General features: G+C 44.4%; 1 protein-coding gene across 1 annotated transcript in view; it reads left to right on the top strand.

Moving 5' to 3' along the window:
* The window catches only part of PAH (phenylalanine hydroxylase), a 70,740-nt gene that overhangs the window by 10,365 nt on the left and 39,793 nt on the right, over window positions 1-20,582 (top strand). The window contains exon 3 of the mRNA XM_007085673.3: window positions 12,710-12,893. Within this exon, the coding sequence (XP_007085735.1) occupies window positions 12,710-12,893 (184 nt within the window). The remainder of the gene's footprint in view (window positions 1-12,709; window positions 12,894-20,582) is intronic.

Genomic DNA, 20,582 nt, shown 5'->3' with positions numbered 1-20,582 from the left:
CACTGTGGGAATACTTACACTTCTAAAGTTATTCACGTATTATTGCTTTTTAATCATGGACAATATAATGGGTGGGATGTGGTGATTTATTTTTTAATTGTTTTTTTAATGTTTATTTATTTTTGAGAGAGAGAGAGACACAGAGTGTGAGTGGGGGAGGGGAGGAAAGAGAGGGAGACACAGAATCTGAAGCAGGCTCTAGGCTCTGAGCTGTCAGCACAGAGCCTGACGTGGGGCTCCAACTCACGAACGAGCCGTGAGATCACGACCTGAGCCAAAGTCGGGACGCTTAACTGACTGAGCCACCCAGGCACCCCGGGATGCGGTAATTTATTGTTTTAATTTTCGTTTCTCTGATTATGAATGAAATGATGGAGTGTCTTCATATTACATGACATTGGATTTTATTCTTTTGTAAATTGTGACATGTCCATTCAGGTTTTAATCTTTTTCTGCTACAAATTTATCTTTTTCTTACCAATTTCTTGACATTTTATATAATCTGAATACCATTGTTTGTGACAAATATTTTCTCCCTGTCTCTTTATGTTACTTGGGTTTATCATATTATTTGTCATACCGACCTTTCAAGTTCTACTGTGATTAATATTTTCAGTCATTTCCTTTATGAGTTTTGGATTTGTTTGTTTGTCTGTTTGTTCTTGAGTTTTCCTTAAATTCCACTGGTGACTCTGATGCCCAATCAGGAATGAGAACCACTGCTCTAAGCTGTTGCCGGGGAAGGAGTTCCTGCTGTCACCAGGGACTGTACCCTCTACTTTCCATGAAATAAATCATATTTAGTAGTCAGAATATTTTAATATTTTCCATAAATTAAATAACTTAGTAGAGATGAGTGATACCATACTCATTATAGAGACAAGGAAACTAAAGTTCAGGGGGCTCAATAGCTCGTCTCAGGTGAACACATAATGTGGTAGAACCTCAGAAATTGACTAGGATTCTAAAATGCCAGGCTTAACATTTTTATCAGAGTACAATCAGTTGTTTATGAGAAAGCAGAACAACTTAGCCTTTATCTTGCGTGTGTTCTTTTCAAGACAACGGTCTTTGAGCTGGGAACGCTGGAATAAAGTATTGAAAACCAAGAGAAACATGGCTGGGCTTTAGTATTTCAGGATCTGGGTCCATGGTGAAGTCACTTTATCCTATCATCCATCTGACACTTACAAATAGGTGGATTAGGGAACTTCCCGGGGCCAAGACTTTATGAGGATTCAAGGGATCACTCATTTGCCTTTAGATGAGATCCTATCTTTGGTTCTAAATAGCATACTAGCTACATGTTGTGATATAAGGCATATAAGGAGCAGCAGTTTTGCCCTGTGCAATTTAGATCCCAGATATCACTGACTTTGGCAGATAATTTAACATATGTGCCTGTGTTTATTCATCTATAAAGTGGGGCTAATGATCTATACCTCCAGGGGGCTATGAGATTTTACATGGTACATAAAATGTGTGATACAAGTTGAGCCTGCAGAAGATGCTCATACAATGTCTTTTCCTTTATCCCTTCCACATGTGATCTATGAACCCTATTAGAAATCTTGGAAAAGATATAATGATGGGGAGGCTGTTAGAAGACTAGAGGGAGTCAGAAGCCTTGATGTTTAATTTTTCTTTCCAAAACAAAGTGAAAAACCTAGAACGAATGACTTAATATAGCCTGTGAGCATTCACAGGCAAATGGCAATGAGTTGGGGCAGGGCCATTAAAGAAAGGCAGAGTAGCTTGGTAGAGCAGAGAGATTGTGGTGGCCAGAGAGTGTTTGTGTATTTATATCTCTCATCATATCTTTGTGAATGAGGCGTACGAGCAAGCATTAGGTGAAAATACAGACAAACCCCCTAAAGTGTGGCATTGACACTGAACCTCTGGACCATGTATAATGAAACCAAAGGTAATAAAAAAGAAAAGCCAAGGAAGGAATCTAAACTACACCTTATGCAGCGTTTCCTAAACAATAGTCTATCACATTCTACACATTAGTAGGTGTTTTATTAGAAAAGAGTTCTGAGAGGGACTATGTCTGGAAAATTCTACATTTAGATTTTGGAAATCCATTGTACACGTAAACATATTAAAGGCTCTGAGAAGCCCTGCAGAGAGGAAATTTATCCAATGTTATGTTGCTTGGTATTTCCCAAATGTATTTGGCCAGGAGGTATTGTTCAAGAAAGGCCTATTAACATTTTTGCAGGCATGAGCGTTCCACTAAGCTTATGCTGTTTCAGAGTTATGAGCTCCAGACCATCAGTTGTAACCTAAGTTTGGGGCCCTGAGGAGTAGAACAGGACTGGGTCAAGTGTACTGTTGGGAACCAAACTGAGTTCAACACCCTGTTGCACCACCTGTGAGCTGGATGGCCTTGAAAAAGTTATTTATCCCTTGGTAGCTTTGTTTCCTTATTTTTATTTATCTATTTTTAAACACAAGCTGTTTGTTTTAAGTTTCTTTATTTTGAGAGAGAGAGGGAAGGACAGAGAGAGAGAGAGAGGGAGAGAGAATCCCAATCAGGCTCCATGCTGACAGTGCACAGCCTGACGTAGGGCTTCATCTGACCAACTGAGAGATCATGACCTGAGCCGAAATCAAGAGTTGCACATGTAACCGACTGAGCCACCTAGGTGCCCCTTCTGTATATCCTGTTTCCTTATTTTTCAAATAAAGGAAATACTAAGCCTGTATTAGAGGGTTGCTGTGAGACAGGGATTAACACATGTAAAATATTTGTCACAGTGTCAGACACAGGGTAAGAGCTCTATTAACTGTCATTCTATGCACCACATTTTTAGAGTGCCTAGAACTTCAGGAACTCTTAAATTCTTAGCAATATGAAAAGGAGTTAAAGGATTAGAATTGTTTGCCTTGAAGAGGAAAGATGGGGCAATTAAATCTCTTTTTTTCCTCCCAAATATTCGAAGGACCATTATGGAAGAAAAACCCTGCTTACTTTCCATTACTTCAGACGTAAAAGGGCAAGGTGTTGCAATTACGATAAGCATATTTTAAATCAAGTAAAGGCAATATCTCTGTGGTAGAAGAGTGCTAGAAGGCACTAATTTCGAGCATTACTACTATGAAAACAGGCAGCAAAAGGCAGGGCAGAGTCAAAGCAGACATTATGGTGTAAACAAACCTACTTTCCCTTAATAGAGTCAAAGGATACAAATCTCTCCAGCTCCCCCAAGACTGGCAGTAGAAGGAGAACATTCCGTATGGGAGAATCACCTGTACCCTGTGAATCCTTCACTGCAGTTCCGTCCATGTTTAATGAGCGGGACCATCCTTTGACGCCTTGTAGCAGAGATACATCGGGGACTTTTAACTAAACCTTAATACGTGCTCAGAGTAATAAATGAAAGACTAACAGTCATGGGAGCCTAGCCCGTCTTACCCCCCCACCCTGGCCTGACTCCATATGGTGAAAACTTTCTTAACCCCCGAGCTACCAGGAGCACACACGGACATCCCAGCACAAGAAATGAGATCTGCAGAGTGAGCGCAGATTTGTCCCTGCATCGCCAGGCTTCATTCCTTGCCCAAGAGCCTGTTCTTTTCCTCAGGTGCTTAGCACCAAAGTCACCATTCCATTAAGATGTTACCGGGCAGTGGACGTGTGTCCTTGTAAACCTCAGCCAGGGACTACATCAGAATGTAACACAATCAGTTTGGTATTTATCATAAAGATACAGAAGAACTGTGTTTACGTATGTTGTCTGGGTGGTGAGACAGGGAAGCAGATGTTTTAGTAATTGGGGTCCAGCATCCCCTGTCCCCAGTTGTTCTAACTTTCAATTCTTTATGCATTTATTTAAGCATTTTCTGTAGCTCTCTATATTTTTAGCCTCTGCTGCTCATGTCTGTGCCTTCTTAGAAAAATAGTCTCCTGAGAGTCTTTGCTGCAAGTGGCTTAGTAATGGGCTATAAAATTAGATGCCAGCTCCCTGGGGAAGTTGCAAAGAGGTCTCCCTCCACCAGTCAGCATTCCACTAATCACCTTACCTGAGATCCTCTAGGGAAAAGAACAAGCAAATGCATGGGTATACAGAGTGCTGAAGTTCATGGGTATGCTCAATTAGCATCATTTAGTTGATGGAGACACAGAGGTTCTGACTAAGCAAGCTGCCCAAGGCTAGACGCTTAGAGCCAAAAGTGCCTCAGAGTTCACCCTCTGTATTCACAGTAGCCTGGGCTTTTGGAAACAAATGGAAAGGGCCAGTCAGTGTTTGTCATGTTCACGTCCTATGCTCTGCCTCTGCCCAGCTGACCCATGTCTTTTCCCCATCGGATATTCAGTGAGCTCATCCCCCCTCATTTACGTGTTCAATTAATATTTTTTGAGTATCTACCATTGTCAGACCCTATATGGGTGCTGGAGAGCCTGGGGTGAATCAGATAGTCATTCTCTGACTCTACAGTAATTAGAGAAGCTCAGGGCTCCGTGAAACAGAGTCAGCCAGGGAAGGCTTCTTGCAGATGGAATGCTCAAGCTGAAGCTTGAAAGAGGTGACCGGGGGAGAGGAAAGGGGAAGTTCATTCTAGAACAAAGAAACAAATGGCTTGACGTGAGTGAACAAACAAGTGGTCAGGTCACAGAATCCTGAAATCCTTTCTATCTCGCCACCTCAGCGTTCCTGGGGACAGAGGCTGGGTTGCAGAGGGGACATCTAAGCAGATATTCAATGTTTACTACTCTAAAGTTTGGACTTTAAGGTCGCGCCTGTGACCCCTGGGGCCTGGTGAGCGGGGCAGGATCTAGAATGACCCACAAGGGTTGCCTTAACCCCTCTGGGCTTAGGTCCGGAGCAGTCGTGAGCAGTACAGCGTTTCCTGGAACACTGCTTCTTTCATCAAAATAAGAAGAGCTTTGAGTTTCACCAGAAGAAAAAAAGTTCTTACAGCCAGGATGACTTTCAGAATTTTCTTTAAAACCCCTAATACAGATAATGATGTAAAGAACACCCATGGGGGCGCCTGGGTGGCTCAGTTGGTTAAGCGTCTGACTTCGGCTCAGGTCATGATCTCACAGTTTGTGAGTTCGAGCCCCGCATCGGGCTCTGTGCTGACAGCTCAGAGCCTGGAGCCTGCTTGGATTCTGTGTCTCCCTCTCTCTCTGACCCTCCCCCCGTTCATGCTCTGTCTCTGTCTCAAAAATAAATAAAAATTAAAAAAAAAAAAAAAAAGAACACCCATGTAACTCCTTGCTTAAGAAATGAAACCTTGCAAAGGGATCACTTCTATAGTTCGTTACTAGAGAAGTTTCTCTGAATGTGTAGAAATGAAACATGGCATAAATGACTGAAGCCCCTGGGGACCCTTCCCCATGAACTTCCTCTTCACGTGTAGCTGTTAATCTGAATTCGATGTTCCTCCCACTTATCTTTTTATGCTTTGCTGTGTAGAGCCACCCATTAATGATCTACGGCATAGTTTTGCAGACTTTGACTCTTCATAAAATTGGAATCATATTACAGCTCTCTTTTTGCAGTTTTCTTTCCCGATGACAGAGAGGCGAGCATTGTTTTTGAGGTTTGTCTGTGATGTCCTGGCTCATTCATTTCCTTCTCTGTATGTTCACTGGGTGACTATACGTTACCTCTCCTGTTGGTGGGATATTTAGGTCATGATCGTTGTTTACCCCAGGAATGGTGCCACACTAAACTTTTTGTGCAGCCAGATGACTGTATTGACTAGAAGAGCCTCTAATTGAAACTCAGTGCTATTTTTAGCTGTTAATAGTTTAGAGTTGGACGTTTTGGAGAATTAGCAACACAGAGCTTACGTTTTGAACTTTTATTATGAAGTTTATTATGAAGTGAAAATTTGAAGTGTGCCATGACCCCCTGATGGCACGTGAGTTTGGATTGCTCTTCAGTAGCTTGGACTGAAACAGGATACAGGGGCTTTTAGATCTTATGACTCTGGTGGCCAGAAAAGGGGTACAAAGAGGAACACACAGACAAAAAGGCTCTTTTCTCCAAAGCCTCGAAAAGAGCCTGGATTGAGCTGCTTCCCCAGTTATCCCCAGGCTGGGGTCTTCCCTGAGTTGGATGCAACCCCAATAAGTGGAGGGGAGGGTGGAGAAGAAATAATCCGACAAAGGGGGAAGGCTGAGGAAGAAAAGGTCCAGAGATCACAACAGAGACACTTCCAGAGGAGGCAAGAGTGTGTCCCAAAAGATGGCCTCCAGGGTATGAATCCTGCTTGAACCCATCCGAGAACGCTCTTCCAGAGCAGAGCTGGGAACAATCTGGAGCTCGCTCCAGGATTTAACTGTGCTGCCCGTACTTTCCTGAATGTTTTTGGTTTCCTGTTCACCCCAGTGGGTTTAATTTCTAGATTCTTGGTCAACCAAGGCCGTTCCTGGCCCCCTCACAAGAGGAGATCAGTAAAATATATAAGCAGCCTCGCCCGCGTCTCCATGAGACCTCTTCTCTAATCTTTTAACTGTCGTTTCTTACCCCAAATAGTGTAGCGGCCTCCAGACTGCTTCTGCCTTTGCCTCATATGGTCTATTCTTAAAACAGCTGCCAGAGCGGCCCCTTTTGAAACGTGAGTCAAAGACCATATCTTCTCTGCCTGATTACCTTCCATAGCTTCTTAATATCACTCTGCGTGAAAAGCTCAGTTCAGGTAATGGCCGATACGTCACGCTCGGTTACTGCTCTGCCTCAGTCCTGTTGCCCGACCTCTTGCTCATTCTGCTCCAGTCATGCCAGCCTGCTTGGGGTTCCTCAGTCATGTTGTACACTGTCTTGCCCCAGGACCCTTGCACTTGCTGTTCCCTCATGGCTTGCTCTCTCATTGACTTCAGGTCTGTGCTTAAATGTCACTTGTTTATTTTTTGAGAACTTCCTGACCACACCGTTTCAAATAGCACCTTCATGGCACCCCCGGGATATCCGATCCCTCTTTCTGGCTCTGTTTTTCTCCATTCCATCTGAAGACTGTAAATTCTACTTATTTTTCATAGTTACTGTTTGTCTCCTGCTTTGAGAATATAAGCTCCAGAAAGGCAGGGATTTTTCCCTCTCTGTTCACTGTTGTATCCCAGTACCTGGAACAGCGTTCGGCACATGGAAGGTGCTTCATTAAATAAGTGCTCGAAAGCTACTGTCTGTTTACTTGAGACCAATGATTTGGGGGCATTCTTTGTGAACATCTTTGATGTTGCCCCCAGAAATCTCTGAATAGGCCAGAACATAACTTCATTTAAGTTTATTCTAAGGCAACAGCACGGAGTTAGTCCAAAAGATCTTCCTTTTCCAACCTAGTACCATCTGAAAATACCCTCAGCTTTTCCTTCTCCTTTTTGAAACATGCTCTCAGGAAAGGACCTGAGAAAAATTTAAGGTAAAGCAAATATTAAAGGGTAAAATAACTCATAAAACATAATGTGTTTTGCCTCCCAGGAAAGTGTGTTTATCTATACCAAATTGAGAGAGGCAGAGTATGGTAAGTCCTTAGTGGGTCTCCAGCAGCAAAGCCAAAATCATATGAGGTGAATTTCCCTTTTTTGTTACTGAGATGCCATGTAATATGATTAGTTTTACTTTAAACACAAGCAAACAGAAGTTTAGAATGACCAACTAATGTATTCAAAGGTGGTGAGCAGCTGAACCAGACCTTGAGCTAAGATTGGCTCCAAAGCCCACACTCTCTTCACTATACCATTCTCCTTTTCTTGAGGAATGAAATTAAGATGCAAAGGATGGGCCCTAAGCCTGAAAAGATCCAGAAGGATAGATCCATTTTGCACCATTGTGAATTCTGTATCTGTAATTTTATTCACCAGTTGACCAAACCCCCTTTAGAAAGGTTTTCCTCAAGGGCGGGAACAGAAAGGGATTTCTGGCCAATCCCGATTGAAATAGGCTCTTCATTTCTATTTACTTTTCTCTGAGTCCTCAATCTCTGCTCAAGAGACCTGATTAATTAAGGTGTTACACGGCTGTCTTTTATGCATAAATTGGCTATTGGACAAGTTATGAAATTGTCTTCGAAATATTTAACTCTAAACCTTTCTTGCCTCTATCCAGATGTCCATGCGGAATAACAGGCAGAGTTCTTTGTCCCTCACCCAAAGATGTGGTGATGTTAGATGGGTCGATTTGTAAACCTACACAGACCCCTTGTTTAAAAATAAAAATTCATTTACTAAATGGTAATTATGATCATAATCAGGTTTAGAGGTTCATTTCTAAAGCCTCTCTTAGCAACCAAAATTAATGGTATCTAAGGATCCACACTGATAAGCTGGAAAAACTCCAATAAGGAAATTGCATGCCAAACTTGAGAGTTAATTATTAACAAATTGATTCAAAAGGGAGAGAAATGGTTTAGAGAATTTGGCTGAGTGTTCTTAGCCAAAAACTTCACTCACATTTTAAAAGATATATTTTTCTTTTCATTATGTGCATAATATTATTTTTAAATTATTTTTTAATTTTTTTAGAGCAAGACCAAAGGAGTGCAAGTGGGGGGAGAGGGGCAGAGGGAGAGAGAGAAAGAGAGAGAGAGAGAGAGGGGGAGAGAGAGAGGGAGAGGGAGAGAGAGAGGGAGAGGGAGAGGGGGAGGGAGAGAGACGGAGAGAGATAGCAAGAAGGAGAGAGGGAGAGGGAGGGTGAGGGAGTGGGAGGGAGAGAGAGGGAGAGAGAGGGGAGAGGGATAGGGAGGGAGAGAGAGGGAGAAAGGGAGAGGGAGGGAGAGGGAGGGAGAGGAAGAGGGAGAGAGAGAGAGAGAGAGAGAGAGAGAGAGAGAGAGAGAGAGAGAGAATGCCAACAGGCTCTGTGCTGGGCTTAATCCCATGACCCTGGGATCGTGACCTGAGCTGAAATCAAGAATCAGACCTTCTAGGTCCATCCATGTTATTGCAAATGGCCAGATTTTTTCTTTATTTTTTATGACTGAGTAACATTCCTATATATATTCCTACACACACACATATACATATACATATACACACATGCACACACACCCTATCTTCTTTAGCCATTCACCCATTGATGGACACAAGTTGCTGGCATATCTTGGCTCTTGTAAATAACACTACAATGAACATATGTGTGCATATATCTTTTCAAATTGATGTTTTTTTTTTCCAGATAAATACCTAGAGGTGGAATTGCTAGACTGTGTGGTAGTTCTATTTTTAATTTTTTGAGGAAACTCCATACTGTTTTCCATAGTGGTTGTACCAGTTTTCTTTCCCACCAATGCTATACAAGGGTTCTCTTTTCTCCACATCCTTGCCAACACTTACTTCTTATCTTTTTGATAATAGCCAATCTGACTGGTGTGAGGTGATACTTCATGGTGGTTTTGATTTGCATTCCCTTGAGGATTAACGCTGTTCAGCATCTTTTCATGTACCTGTTGGCCAACTGTATGTCTTCTTTGGAAACAGGTCCTTTCAAGTCCTCTGCTCATTTTTTAATTAGTGTTTGCTTTTTGACATTAAGTTGTGTAAGTTCTTTATATATTTTGGATATTAATCCCTTATTGGATATACGATTTGCAAATATCTCCTCCTATTCAGTTGCTTTTTTGTTTGGTTTCCTTTGCTATGCAAAAGCTTTCCAGTTTGACACAGTCCCATTTGTTTATTTTAGCTTTTGTTGAACTTGCCTTGAGGAGGCTGGTCCAAAAAATATTGCTAAGACCAAGGTCAAAGAGCTTACTGTCTATGTTTTCTTCTAGGAGATTTATGGTTTCAGATCCTACATTCAAGTCTTTAATCTATTTTGAATTTATTTTTGTGTATGGTGTAAGATAGTGGCCCAGTTTCATTCTTTTGCATGTGACTGTCCAGTTTTTCCCAGAACCATTTATGGAAGAGATTGTCCTTTCCCCCATTGTCTTCCTCCATATTCTTTCTCCATTGTCATAGATGAATTACTATATATCCATGGGTTTGTTTCTGGGCTCTCTGTTCTATTTCAGTGATCTGTGTGTCTATTTTTGTACCAGTACCATACTGTTTTGATTGCTACAGCTTTGTAGTGTAGTTTAAAATCAAGAAATATAATAGTTCCAGTTTTGTTCTTCTTTCTCAATTGCCCTGGCTACTTAGGGTGTTTTGTGGGTCCATACAAATTTTAGGATTTGTTGTTCTAGTTCTGTGAAGAATGACACTGGTATTTTGATGGGGATTTCATTTATTTAACCTGTTGATTGCTTTGGGTAGTGTGGACATTTTAACAATATTAATTCTTCCAATTCATGAATACAGTATAGCTCTCCATTTCTTTGATCAGTTTCTTTTATCAATGTCTTATAGTTTTCAGAGTACAGGTCTTTCACATCCTTGGTTAAATTTATTCCTAAGTATTTTATTCTGCTTGATGCAATTGTAAATGGGATTGTTTTCTTAATTTCTCTTCCTGACAGCTCATTATTAGCATATGGAAACTCAACTGATTTCTGAATGTTAATTTTATATTCCATAATTTTACTGAATATATTTATTTGTTCCAGTTGTTTCTGGGTGGAATCTTTAGAGTTTTCTTCATGTTGCATTATGTCATCTGAAAATGGTGATAGTTTTACTTCTTCATTTCCAATTTAGATGCCTTTTATTTTTTTTTCTTGCCTAATTGCTTGGCTAGGACTTCCATGTTTTGTTTTGTTCCAGATCTTACAGGAGAAGCTTTCAATTTTTCACTGTTGAGTAAGATGTTGGCCATATATGGGCTTTATTATGTGGAGTTATGTTCCTTCTGTACCCTACTTTGTTGAGAGTTCTTATGATAAATGGATATTGTATATTGTCATATGCTTTTTCTATGTCTATTGAGATGATTGCATGGTTTTATCCTTTGTTTTGTTAATGTGTTAATGGTGTACCATGCTGATTGACTTGTGATTGTTACTTGCTTTTCAATGGTTGCATAATCTCCACAGAGTGATTCCACTGCAATTCACCTAATCATTCTCCCATAGCAGGAGTTAGTTAGCTTATGGATTTTGGTGAAAATTTCCCCCATATGTTAGATCTCCAGAATTATAAAAACTGAGTCATGGCTATTGCGAAAGTGAGAGACTTCTCTCTGGAAGTGCTTTTGCTGAGGGTAGAGTGTGGGTGTTGAACATTAACAGCCTATAGTCTGTCTGCCAGCCCTCCCAGCCCCTTTTCCACCTCCCACCCCTTCCTAGCCCTCCCACCCCTGCTGTACTCTTGTAAATAAGCATGCCAGAGGTGTGTCCACTCTCAGTTCTTGGCTTTGATGTATTCTCTGGTCTACACAAGGCAGGAATTGGTTATCTTTTCTTTTAAACTTTCAACTTAGGCAAATACTAGATGAAACTTATCCCTTTTCTTTCTTTCTGAGCCAAGAGGATGACGTTGCTCTTTGCTTTGTTTAGGAAGTCACCTCTGTTTGTCTAGAAAGCTTCAGAGTGACCGCTATCTCTCTGACCTTCCCTCCTCTAAGCACTCTCTCTCTCTCTTTAGTTGGGGCCCTCAAATTGGGCTACCTGGCCATCACTGTTAGGGGTATATTTTCTGCAGCTGGTGCCCATAAACAATGGCTCCATCATGTGCCTTCGGGGATTATGAGGAAGAAAGTTCAGGAAGAGTACCTGTATGGGGTCACTTATTGCTGTGCTTGCTATTTCCAGAGGGTTTCATTTCTTGTGCTTGCCACACTAGTAGTAATAATGATAATAGCTAGTGCTTGCAGAATTCTCACTGTATCTGGCAGGAAAGGCAGTGTAGTCAGAACACCATGACTCCCAGGTTGGAAAAAAATGGTCCTCTCTCTCCAGCTGCTTTCGGCAAAGCACCATCATCTCTGATTTCACATATTACATCCCCCTTAACCTACTCAAAGGCTTGTTGGGAAGGTCATAGAACATAATTCTAAACTGTGAAGTAATACTCAAAATGGAAATGTTATTGGGTCACCTGGGTGGCTTGGTCAGTTAAGCTTCTGACTTTGGCTCAGGTCATGATCTTGTGATTCGTGGGTTCAAGTGCTGCATCAGGCTCTGTGCTGACAGCTCAGAGCCTGGAGCCTGCTTCACATTCTGTGTCTCCCTCTCTGTCTGCCCTTTCCCTGCTCACACTCTGTCTCTCTCTCTTTCTCAAAAATAAATAAACATTAAACAATTTTTTTTAAAAATTCAAAATGAAAAGGTATCATCATTGTAATTATCCATATTTTCTCTTCAACCCTATGCTACTAACAATCAAGGAGAAAGATACACTTCCCAAACTACAAGGGATTTAAACCCAATAAGCCTGACTCCCCTGGACCCTATTTAAAACCAGGCAATGTTGCTTCTGTATTGTTAATTTAATGAGATATTATTATTGAGATTCTACGGGATTTTATTTGGGAAAGGAGGTTTCCTTATGTAAACATTTTTGGCAACGCTGCTCTAGTCATTTGAACCAAACCAAAATCTTAGGTTTGCAACAGTAGGCTTTTAGCAGATTTCCATGTGATTAAATTCTGTCATTTGCACTGTTTCACCGACCTTTTGTTACTTGGTTTTGCGGAAGAAAAGTAAACAACTTTTGCTACTTGAAGGACTTGCTTCTACTCCAACGTGTGTAACAAAAGTCCTGTTCCTCCTCTCTCTGCGTTGTATCATGTTGTGTGTTTTGCTCTGTTTTGCAGGTTTTGTCTGTGTTAATTCCACTGACTGGCCCCTCGGCCCTCCTACTTCTCTCTTTTAGGAGAATGATATAAACCTGACCCACATTGAATCCAGACCTTCGCGCTTGAAGAAAGATGAGTATGAATTTTTTACCTATCTGGATCAACGTAGCATGCCTGTCCTGGCAAACATCATCAAGATCTTGAGGCATGACATCGGTGCCACCGTCCATGAACTTTCCCGGGACAAGAAGAAAGACACAGGTAACAAACAGAGGGATTTTGCAACACCAGCAGTTTGACGCTCTCTTCAAGAAACAGTGGCAAAAATACCATCCACTCTGGTAGACCATTGTGGGGGATTAATCTGGAAGGTGTACGTTAGGGACCTGGAGGAACCCCTGGATATTTTAGACATTGAGTAAATGTTAGTTCTTTCTTCACTTTCTCAAGATAGAGATTTCTTATATTAATAGTTTTCTTCCTCTTGCTGCAATTTTTTTATGTTCTAAATTTTGGTGATCACGAGTAAAGCTATTATAAACATTCGCGTGCAGGGTTTGTGTGGACGTGAGTCAAAAACTCATTTGGGTAAATACTTAGTGCGATTGCCGAGATGAACTATTTTTTCTCTTAAATAATCAAAACGCTTTTTCCTACCGTAAAATCAAAAGTTTTGCATTTGTTTTTGTTTTGTTTTGTTTTTGTTTTTTGCCAACACTGAAGAATTTAGGTCAGGAGGATTTCAAACGTTATTTTAAATAACAATTTGAATGGGCAGAGATGCTTTCAAATGAGACCCACCTCTTCGCAGAGGCCTTTGAAACATTTTCTAAAACATACCCCCAGGGCCTTCCTAGGAGACCTCTCTTGTTTTCCTGCCCCCATCCTTCTGTGGCTATCACCAGGACAAGGAAGTTTATTCCCAGATTCTGCCCCTGCGGAGCCCAGACGGCCGCGCACATGGGCTCAGGTCACCGAGGGGCGGCCACTTGGAATTCCTCCTCAGTTCAACCCTTTCTGCCCTCCTTCTCTTCCACCTCCCGAGCTGCTTCGCTGATGACCGCCTTCTCTTGCTTTTCCGGCCACCTGCTCCCGACAGGAGCTGCAGGCCCTCAGGACAAAGGGCCAGCCGGATCCTGGGGCTAACTGCCTGGCTTGGAGCAGGTGGAGGCTGGGCCGGCTGGAGCCCTGGGGTAAGAAATCAAAGCAATTGACAAGCAGGCAGGCAGCCCCTTGGGGAGCCAGGGAAAATGTATGTAGATCAGCTGTAGGGCTGGTAGCCTGAACTGGAGGCTCAGAAAGGAGGTTCTTAACGGGACGTGCAACACTAGTTAGGAGCCCAGACCCCTGAACCAGGGGTGACTTTGGGCAGATGACTGACCTTCACAATCTCCCGCTGCATCCAATGGGAGTAACAAGAGTGTCTGCCTCGTAGGGTTAATGAAACACCACCGGTGGAGCATCGAGAACAATGCAGAGCATGTTTAAGGGCTTAGTACCTGTTCTCTATTCTTATCCGTTATCATCACTGTTACTATAAATAATGGCCCCAGCGCAGGAGCCGTGAAAAGCCAGCCTGTACACAGCAACTTTTCCAGAGAATCTGAGACCTGGCAAATGACCTCAAAGGTCGTGCGGCCCAACAGACGTCTTCATTTTTCATTGGAAAAAACGGAGGCCATGACTCGCCTTAAGGCACAGAGTGAATTCTGTGCCGCTGTGGGTAAGCATGTGTCGCGCGCTTCTCTGCGCCAGGCCTGGTGATGCGAGCTGCAGGGAGAGAGGCCCAACACTACCCGTTCTTAAGGTGCTCACAGGCTGACCAGGGCGACAAGACACCCAGGTGAATACAGTCCAGGGACAGGTTCTGTAACGAGGACAAGGTGATGGAATCTGGCAGGGTGCTGACCTTTGAAACCGGGTTGACATCTGACCTGTGAAGACAATCCTGGAGGGACTAACCCTTGACAACAACACGTTTCATTTTATTTATTCATGTGGTCGGTCATCCCATCCCATACTGGCTGTCCCTACCTGACACAGTTTCCTGACCCCAATGTCCACATAACGGAAGGGCTGCTAAGGGTGCTGGTCCTGCTCGAACAGCACAGCCTCACCCCTGCAGGGAGGGGCGGCTCTTGGGTTTCTCGGTTTTGAGAATTGTAGTCTGGGCCCAGAAAGATTTTTTTTAGGGAAAACAACCCATCCCTTTGCAGAGTCGTTCTTGCCATGGAACTCAGTGGGAGAATGATTAGAGGGAGAAAGCCGTCGTGGTAGATCTGAATCTTTGATTCTGTCACTTGACAAAGTGCCCTTTCTTTTGAGGGGCTAAGATCTCAGGAGCGAGTCTGACAGCAGGTTGAAGTGGGAGATCTGAACCCCTCGAATCAATTAGGCTAAATCACTTTTCACTCTAGTTTTTAAGCCATTCAAAAGGCCATGTGGATGATAGAGAATGAAAGTTTCCAGTTTCTTAATTGCCAAAGTTCCCCACCCAAAACAGCTTAAGGGAAGGTTAATTATGGTGACATGTTAAAGAGACTCCAACCTTCTAAAATGCCTCCTGGAGGAGCTGATGTGACTTTAATAGGATTTTAATCCAGAGAGTCTTTTGAATACTTGAGATCTATTCTCTTGCTACCCTCTCTCCTGATGACCTCAAATCCTTCTTCAACCCAACATGAAAGAGCATTAATATCTTCCATCGATCAATCTACTAATCCTTTTACCTTTCCCTTTGAGTCTTCTGCATGACATTACATTTAGAGGGGGATGGAAAATTCCTACATGGAGGCAGATTGCAGCCAGGAGAAGCAGACGGACAGAATGTCTTGGCTAGACGGAGGTATAGGATTATCACCTTCCTAGAAATGTATCTGTTTGGGGTTATTTTCCAAGAGCAAATGGACATCTGGTGGATTTTGTTCAAGTTGTGGTAACGATGGGAATCCTGGTGTGGAAGCAGAGGGAGTCCAGACTTCCGGTACAACTGTATTTTCTGTGGGGAGTGGAAGGGCTATTTATATATTTATTCGTCTGTCTGTTTACCTGTTTCTATCTGTCTGGCCTGGGGGCATTTCTGATTTTGTCTTTTTTATTTGGATCAATGCCTGAAGCAATGATTTAAGGGAACATATGTTGTGAGAAGACAAGAGCAGCATTATTACTCAGTCCTACCCCGGACACTGCCCCTCCGCCCCCGCTCACAGCTCCGTCTTCGGGCCCCCTTGCTGCTCCAGTAGTGCTCCCCTGAGAAGCCTGAGGTCTCAGACCGATCGACAGTGGAGGAAGGATGGGACTCCTTGCAGGAGTCTGAAAAGCCCCTGGGATTGTGGGCAAGACGGTACACATACGTGTGCATGCATATTTTTCAAGAGTGATTTTCCAAGGGGTCGTGGTCCAGGAGTTAAGGACCCTTTGAGAGAAGCCAGTTTAGGGCTGGTGGGGGGTCCAGATGGCTGGAAGTTTCCCCATTCCCACTGCCCGTGGTAGCCTTTCCTTTCTCCCTTCCTTTGCTCTTCTGTGCTTCTGCCTTCCCTCTGTCTTCTTCCCCCTTCCAAATCATCTCTGGTGCATTTCCCTTCGCCCCAAAGGGCACATCTCAGGGCTATAGGTGCTTGTGGCCCTGGGTCTGCATGGGACCAAGGATCTTTATGTTTGTAAAAACACACAGGATTGATAGCCTTTTTCAGTCTACCTGGAAGCTTGCAGGATGCATTGATGTTGTCATAAGTCATGGCAGCTGGGGATGAGACTTTTATTCCAGCAAAATGCCTCATTGATACAAGCCGACACACCCCTAAGAGAGTAAGCAAAGCAGGGGGTGTGTACCAAGCCTTGAGCTGAAGCAGAAGCTCTTGGGGTTGTCAGCATAGGGCGGCTCCTTTGCAGTGGGTTAGAGGCAGCTCCATTCACCTGTGAGGGAAGGTCCAGGGCAAATGCTCTTTCTACAGCCCAGTCCATTTGCCAGGCTGGGAAATGCTAATGAAGATCAGAAATTTAGAAGCAGGCTCTCTTTCTAAGGTGGGATCCCTCATTTGCATGCCAAGTCCAGTGTTTTCAAAATTCTTTCCTATTAGGTTGTTTCAGTTAAGCTTTGCAACGGCCACCTCAGCTAGAGCAAACAGATGACATTATTGTCATTTTCCATATTAGGAGATGAGACGCAGTGCATCTTTCAGAACAATGAAGACTCCACACTCCAGGCAGCCATTCAAGTTTACCCTGTCAAATATCTTTCCTCTGGGTGGCAGGTGTGTTCCCTCGGTTGGAGGAGGTACTAAGAGAATATGAAATGATTGTAACAGTGTTGATTGGCCATTCATGTTGGACTGAGGGACCATGATAGCAACTCAGAAAAAGCCATGAATTTAGAGGCAAGAATTAGGATTTGGACTCCTATTCTGTACACTGCCTGCTAGATTTGACTCCCGTGTGACCCCCTGCCAGCTGGGTGGCCTCATTACCTCTTCTTTCTCATAGGTGAAGTAGAGCTGAGACCGACCTGGCCATTTTTTAGAACTTATGGGGAAGATCATGCAAGATACTTTGAAGGTTATGGTGTGCTATGGGTTGAACTTGCTTGAGTTGAATAGCCCCTGAGCTTAGACATCCTTAAGCCTCGGTAGGGAGGGGCTCTATGATCTACAACGCCAGCCTACTCTCGGGCTATTTGACACCCCCAGCTCCGTGGGTCTGGACACTGGCCAGGCTAATAATATATAGAGAGTTGGTGGCAGCCACCCCCTCGCTGGATCCAGCCTTACCTGGCAGCCAGGGAGACAACTTCATGTGTGAGATGATAGGAGGGGCGCTGGGAATGACCTCTCATTTCCAAGTATCACTTCCTATGAACGTGATTGTGATGCTTACCATAATCCACTTGGCTGTGTGTTATATTGGAAATGGCACTGTTCTAAGAGACAGAAGGCCAGCTTCTCATACAGGTTCCCTCCTTCTTCCCTCCCTCCCTCCCTCTCTTCTCCCTTCCTTCTTTTTTCTTCTCTTCTTCCTTACCATTCTAACAACACCCATTACCCAAACCAGTAGCCTCTTTTTTTGTTGTTTTCACTCCTTTTGAAACTTTTGTAGTGCTTGACCATGCTACCCCTGGCATTCTCTCTTTCCTTAGCATTTTGTAAATTATGTGGCTCTTACTTATTAAGATTCTGACTCTTGGGGTTTCCTTTCATATTCTTTTACTACTCTTTCTCAAAAATCACAGTCAGCTTTGCCACCTTCTCCTCTTTCATTCACATTTATGCCCTAATTCAGTTGATCATTCATTTGCGCAATTCATATTCATTGAGCCCCCATTCGGTGCCAGTCACAGGATGGGGAGGGTGGGAAAAAGGATACACACGGTGCTGAGACCCATGTATCTTATAATCTAGTAGGTGGTTCCTATGTGGCACGATGCGGGCAGGATTAGGAAAGTGTGGTTTGCAACAGGAGCACTTAAGAGGTGCACTGAAGCCAGTTTGGGGCGTGGTGGGGAGAAGGGGGAGCAGGGTCAGGGAGGGACACGTGGAGGGAGACAGACATACTGTGGAAGAGGCTTTAGATGTAGTCTGTTCGTCTCAAGGTAGGTCGGCCATAACCGCAGGGGTAGGTGGCAGGTGTGCAAGGAAGGCTCTCAGAAAACACGACTCGGTATCTGGGGACATAGTGGGCAACTCGCCAGTGGATATGTTTATAAGATACATGGAATCTTAGAGAGGATATTGCGAGGATAGTTCCAGCTTAAGGTGGAGATTGGAATAAAGGATTCTGCAGGCCGTTCTTTTATTTATTCATGATTTCACGCATATCCATTCACTCATTCCATCACTGATTTATTTGAACAGCCTTTCACCCCTTTTTGCCCCTTTGCTTCATGCCTGGGTCCTTTTATTTGCCTGGTTCTCATTCTCATTTTAACGTGGGGACGCAGAGGTCAGAAGCTTTGCCATCATGTCACCGATACAGGTGCACCCTGAGCCCTCCGCGCCTCCGCTCTGCCCAGGAGGACGCAGGAACTAACTCGGCACCGTCAGCCAGCATTTGGCTCACCCGTTCTTGCCAAGACCTTTCTGCGGGGCATTTCTTACCGGGAAAGAAAGTCGAAGCACCTTAAAAGAGAAAAAATAAAACCCTCCAAAGCCTTCATCCTGCAGGGTGTTGGCACTCTACCTTCTCCCTGTTGGGATCGGCACACCAACGCTTCTCTGTGAGGCTGGAGGCCATTGCCTCAGAGGAGACATCCAGGAGCCTGGGAAGAGGGAGTGAAAACACCCTTCTATTTTGGGCCCAGGAAAGGAGGATTTATTGCCCTCCCTGAGCTGGCTGGAGGCAGAAGTCTGGGGCAAGGCTGGGTGCCTCACTGGCTGGACCCTGGGGCTGGTGAACGTCTGGTGGACAGAGGGGGTTCGTGGGACTCAGCCTGCACCTTGAACTGCTATAAATTTAATAGGCCTCCTCTGACCCGTTGGCCAGGAAGCAGGCTCCCTCCAGGCCCGCGGGGGCCTGTTGCTCAGGAGTACTCCTGAGCCAGCCACCCCTTGGCGTCCGGGCTGAGCAGTTGACCCCGACTTAACGAGACCACGACGTGGGTGTCCAGGGCCGGCTCTCCTGCAGGCTGCTTCCCCTGGAGCCAAATCAATATTTATTAATGATCTGCGCCCCCTCCAGTGCCTCTGACTTCACAGAGGGCCTCTGTTGCACCAGCCTGCCCAAGTCATTCATTAACGCCGAGCCCAGCGGCCCGTGAGGCAGGCGAGGGGCCCTCAGAGGCCAGCCCACCACGGAGATATTTGCAAAGGTCATTAATGAGCTAATCTGATTTAACTTTTCAAGACGGAGACGTGGGTCGCTGGGGTCAGTCTCTATTCCCAGCACTGGCTGGGGTGGGGGAGAGGCCCGCCGCCGACCCTGAAGAAGAGAATGGAAAAGTGAAGGTGTCTTTGAGGAGCTGAGAACTTTGGTGTTAAAGAGTTCCTATCCCCAAATCCAGGGAGGTTTGGGATGGGAGATGGGGAGGACCTGAGGCTGTCCGAGGGATTTGCTTCAAGCGCTTTAGATTCCTGCTTTAGCTCGTTGCCCCCTTTCCCTCTCCAGGTAGAAGATCTGGAATCTAAGACACAGCACCCGCCCCCCTCCCCACCTTATTCTGAGCTTGCCCAGCACAGCGGGAGTTGCAGAGTCCTCATTTCCAGTGAGCTCCGTCATCTCGAAAAAGTCCCTTTCCCTCCGTGAGCCTCAGTTTGCTCATCAGTAAGGTGGAAATAATGTCTACCTCCTAGCATTGTTTTGAGGATGAAAACAGACAATGGAAGTGAAGCGCTTAGCACAGTATCTGGTGCAGACTCAGCTCTTAAAAAATTAACTTCGGGGGCACCTGGGTGGCTCAGTCGGTTGAGCGTCGGGCTCAGGTTATGGTCTCATGGTTTGTGAGTTCGAGCCCCAAAGAATCGGGCTCACTGCTGTCAGTACAGAGCCTGCTTTGGATCCTCTGTTTCCCTCTCTCCACCCCTCCCCTGCTCACGGGCTGTCTCTCAAGGATAAATAAACATTAAAAAAATTAACCTCAAAGGGAAAAATGTAGCTGTAACTTTTGGCTGGGAAAATCGGAAGATCCCAGGTGTAGAGGACAGGGGCACAGGTGTGAACTCTGACCCTCCCGCCAGCGGCCTGTGCGACCCTGCTTAACCAGACAGGTGTCTCTGGGTTCTGCTTGTGAATTCACGTGTAAGGGTGACAGATCGACCTACGGTGAGCCGGTTGCTTCTCCCCTCAACCGAAGAAGCCAGCCAGGGTTTGGCTGCCTTGCCCATTTCACAGATGAGAAGCCAGAGGCTTGGGAACCAAGTGACTTGCTCAGAGTCACAGAGCTTATGGGTGGGAGAGATGAAATTTGAACACAGACCTGCTGGCTTCAAGTCCAGGATGTGCACGCCCTTTGCACGGTATGCG

The sequence above is a fragment of the Panthera tigris genome, chromosome B4 (genome assembly GCF_018350195.1).
Source record: "Panthera tigris isolate Pti1 chromosome B4, P.tigris_Pti1_mat1.1, whole genome shotgun sequence".
NCBI lineage: Eukaryota > Metazoa > Chordata > Mammalia > Carnivora > Felidae > Panthera > Panthera tigris.
Note: the sequence above shows the minus strand (reverse complement) of the source record. Positions and strands in the feature narration are given on the sequence as shown.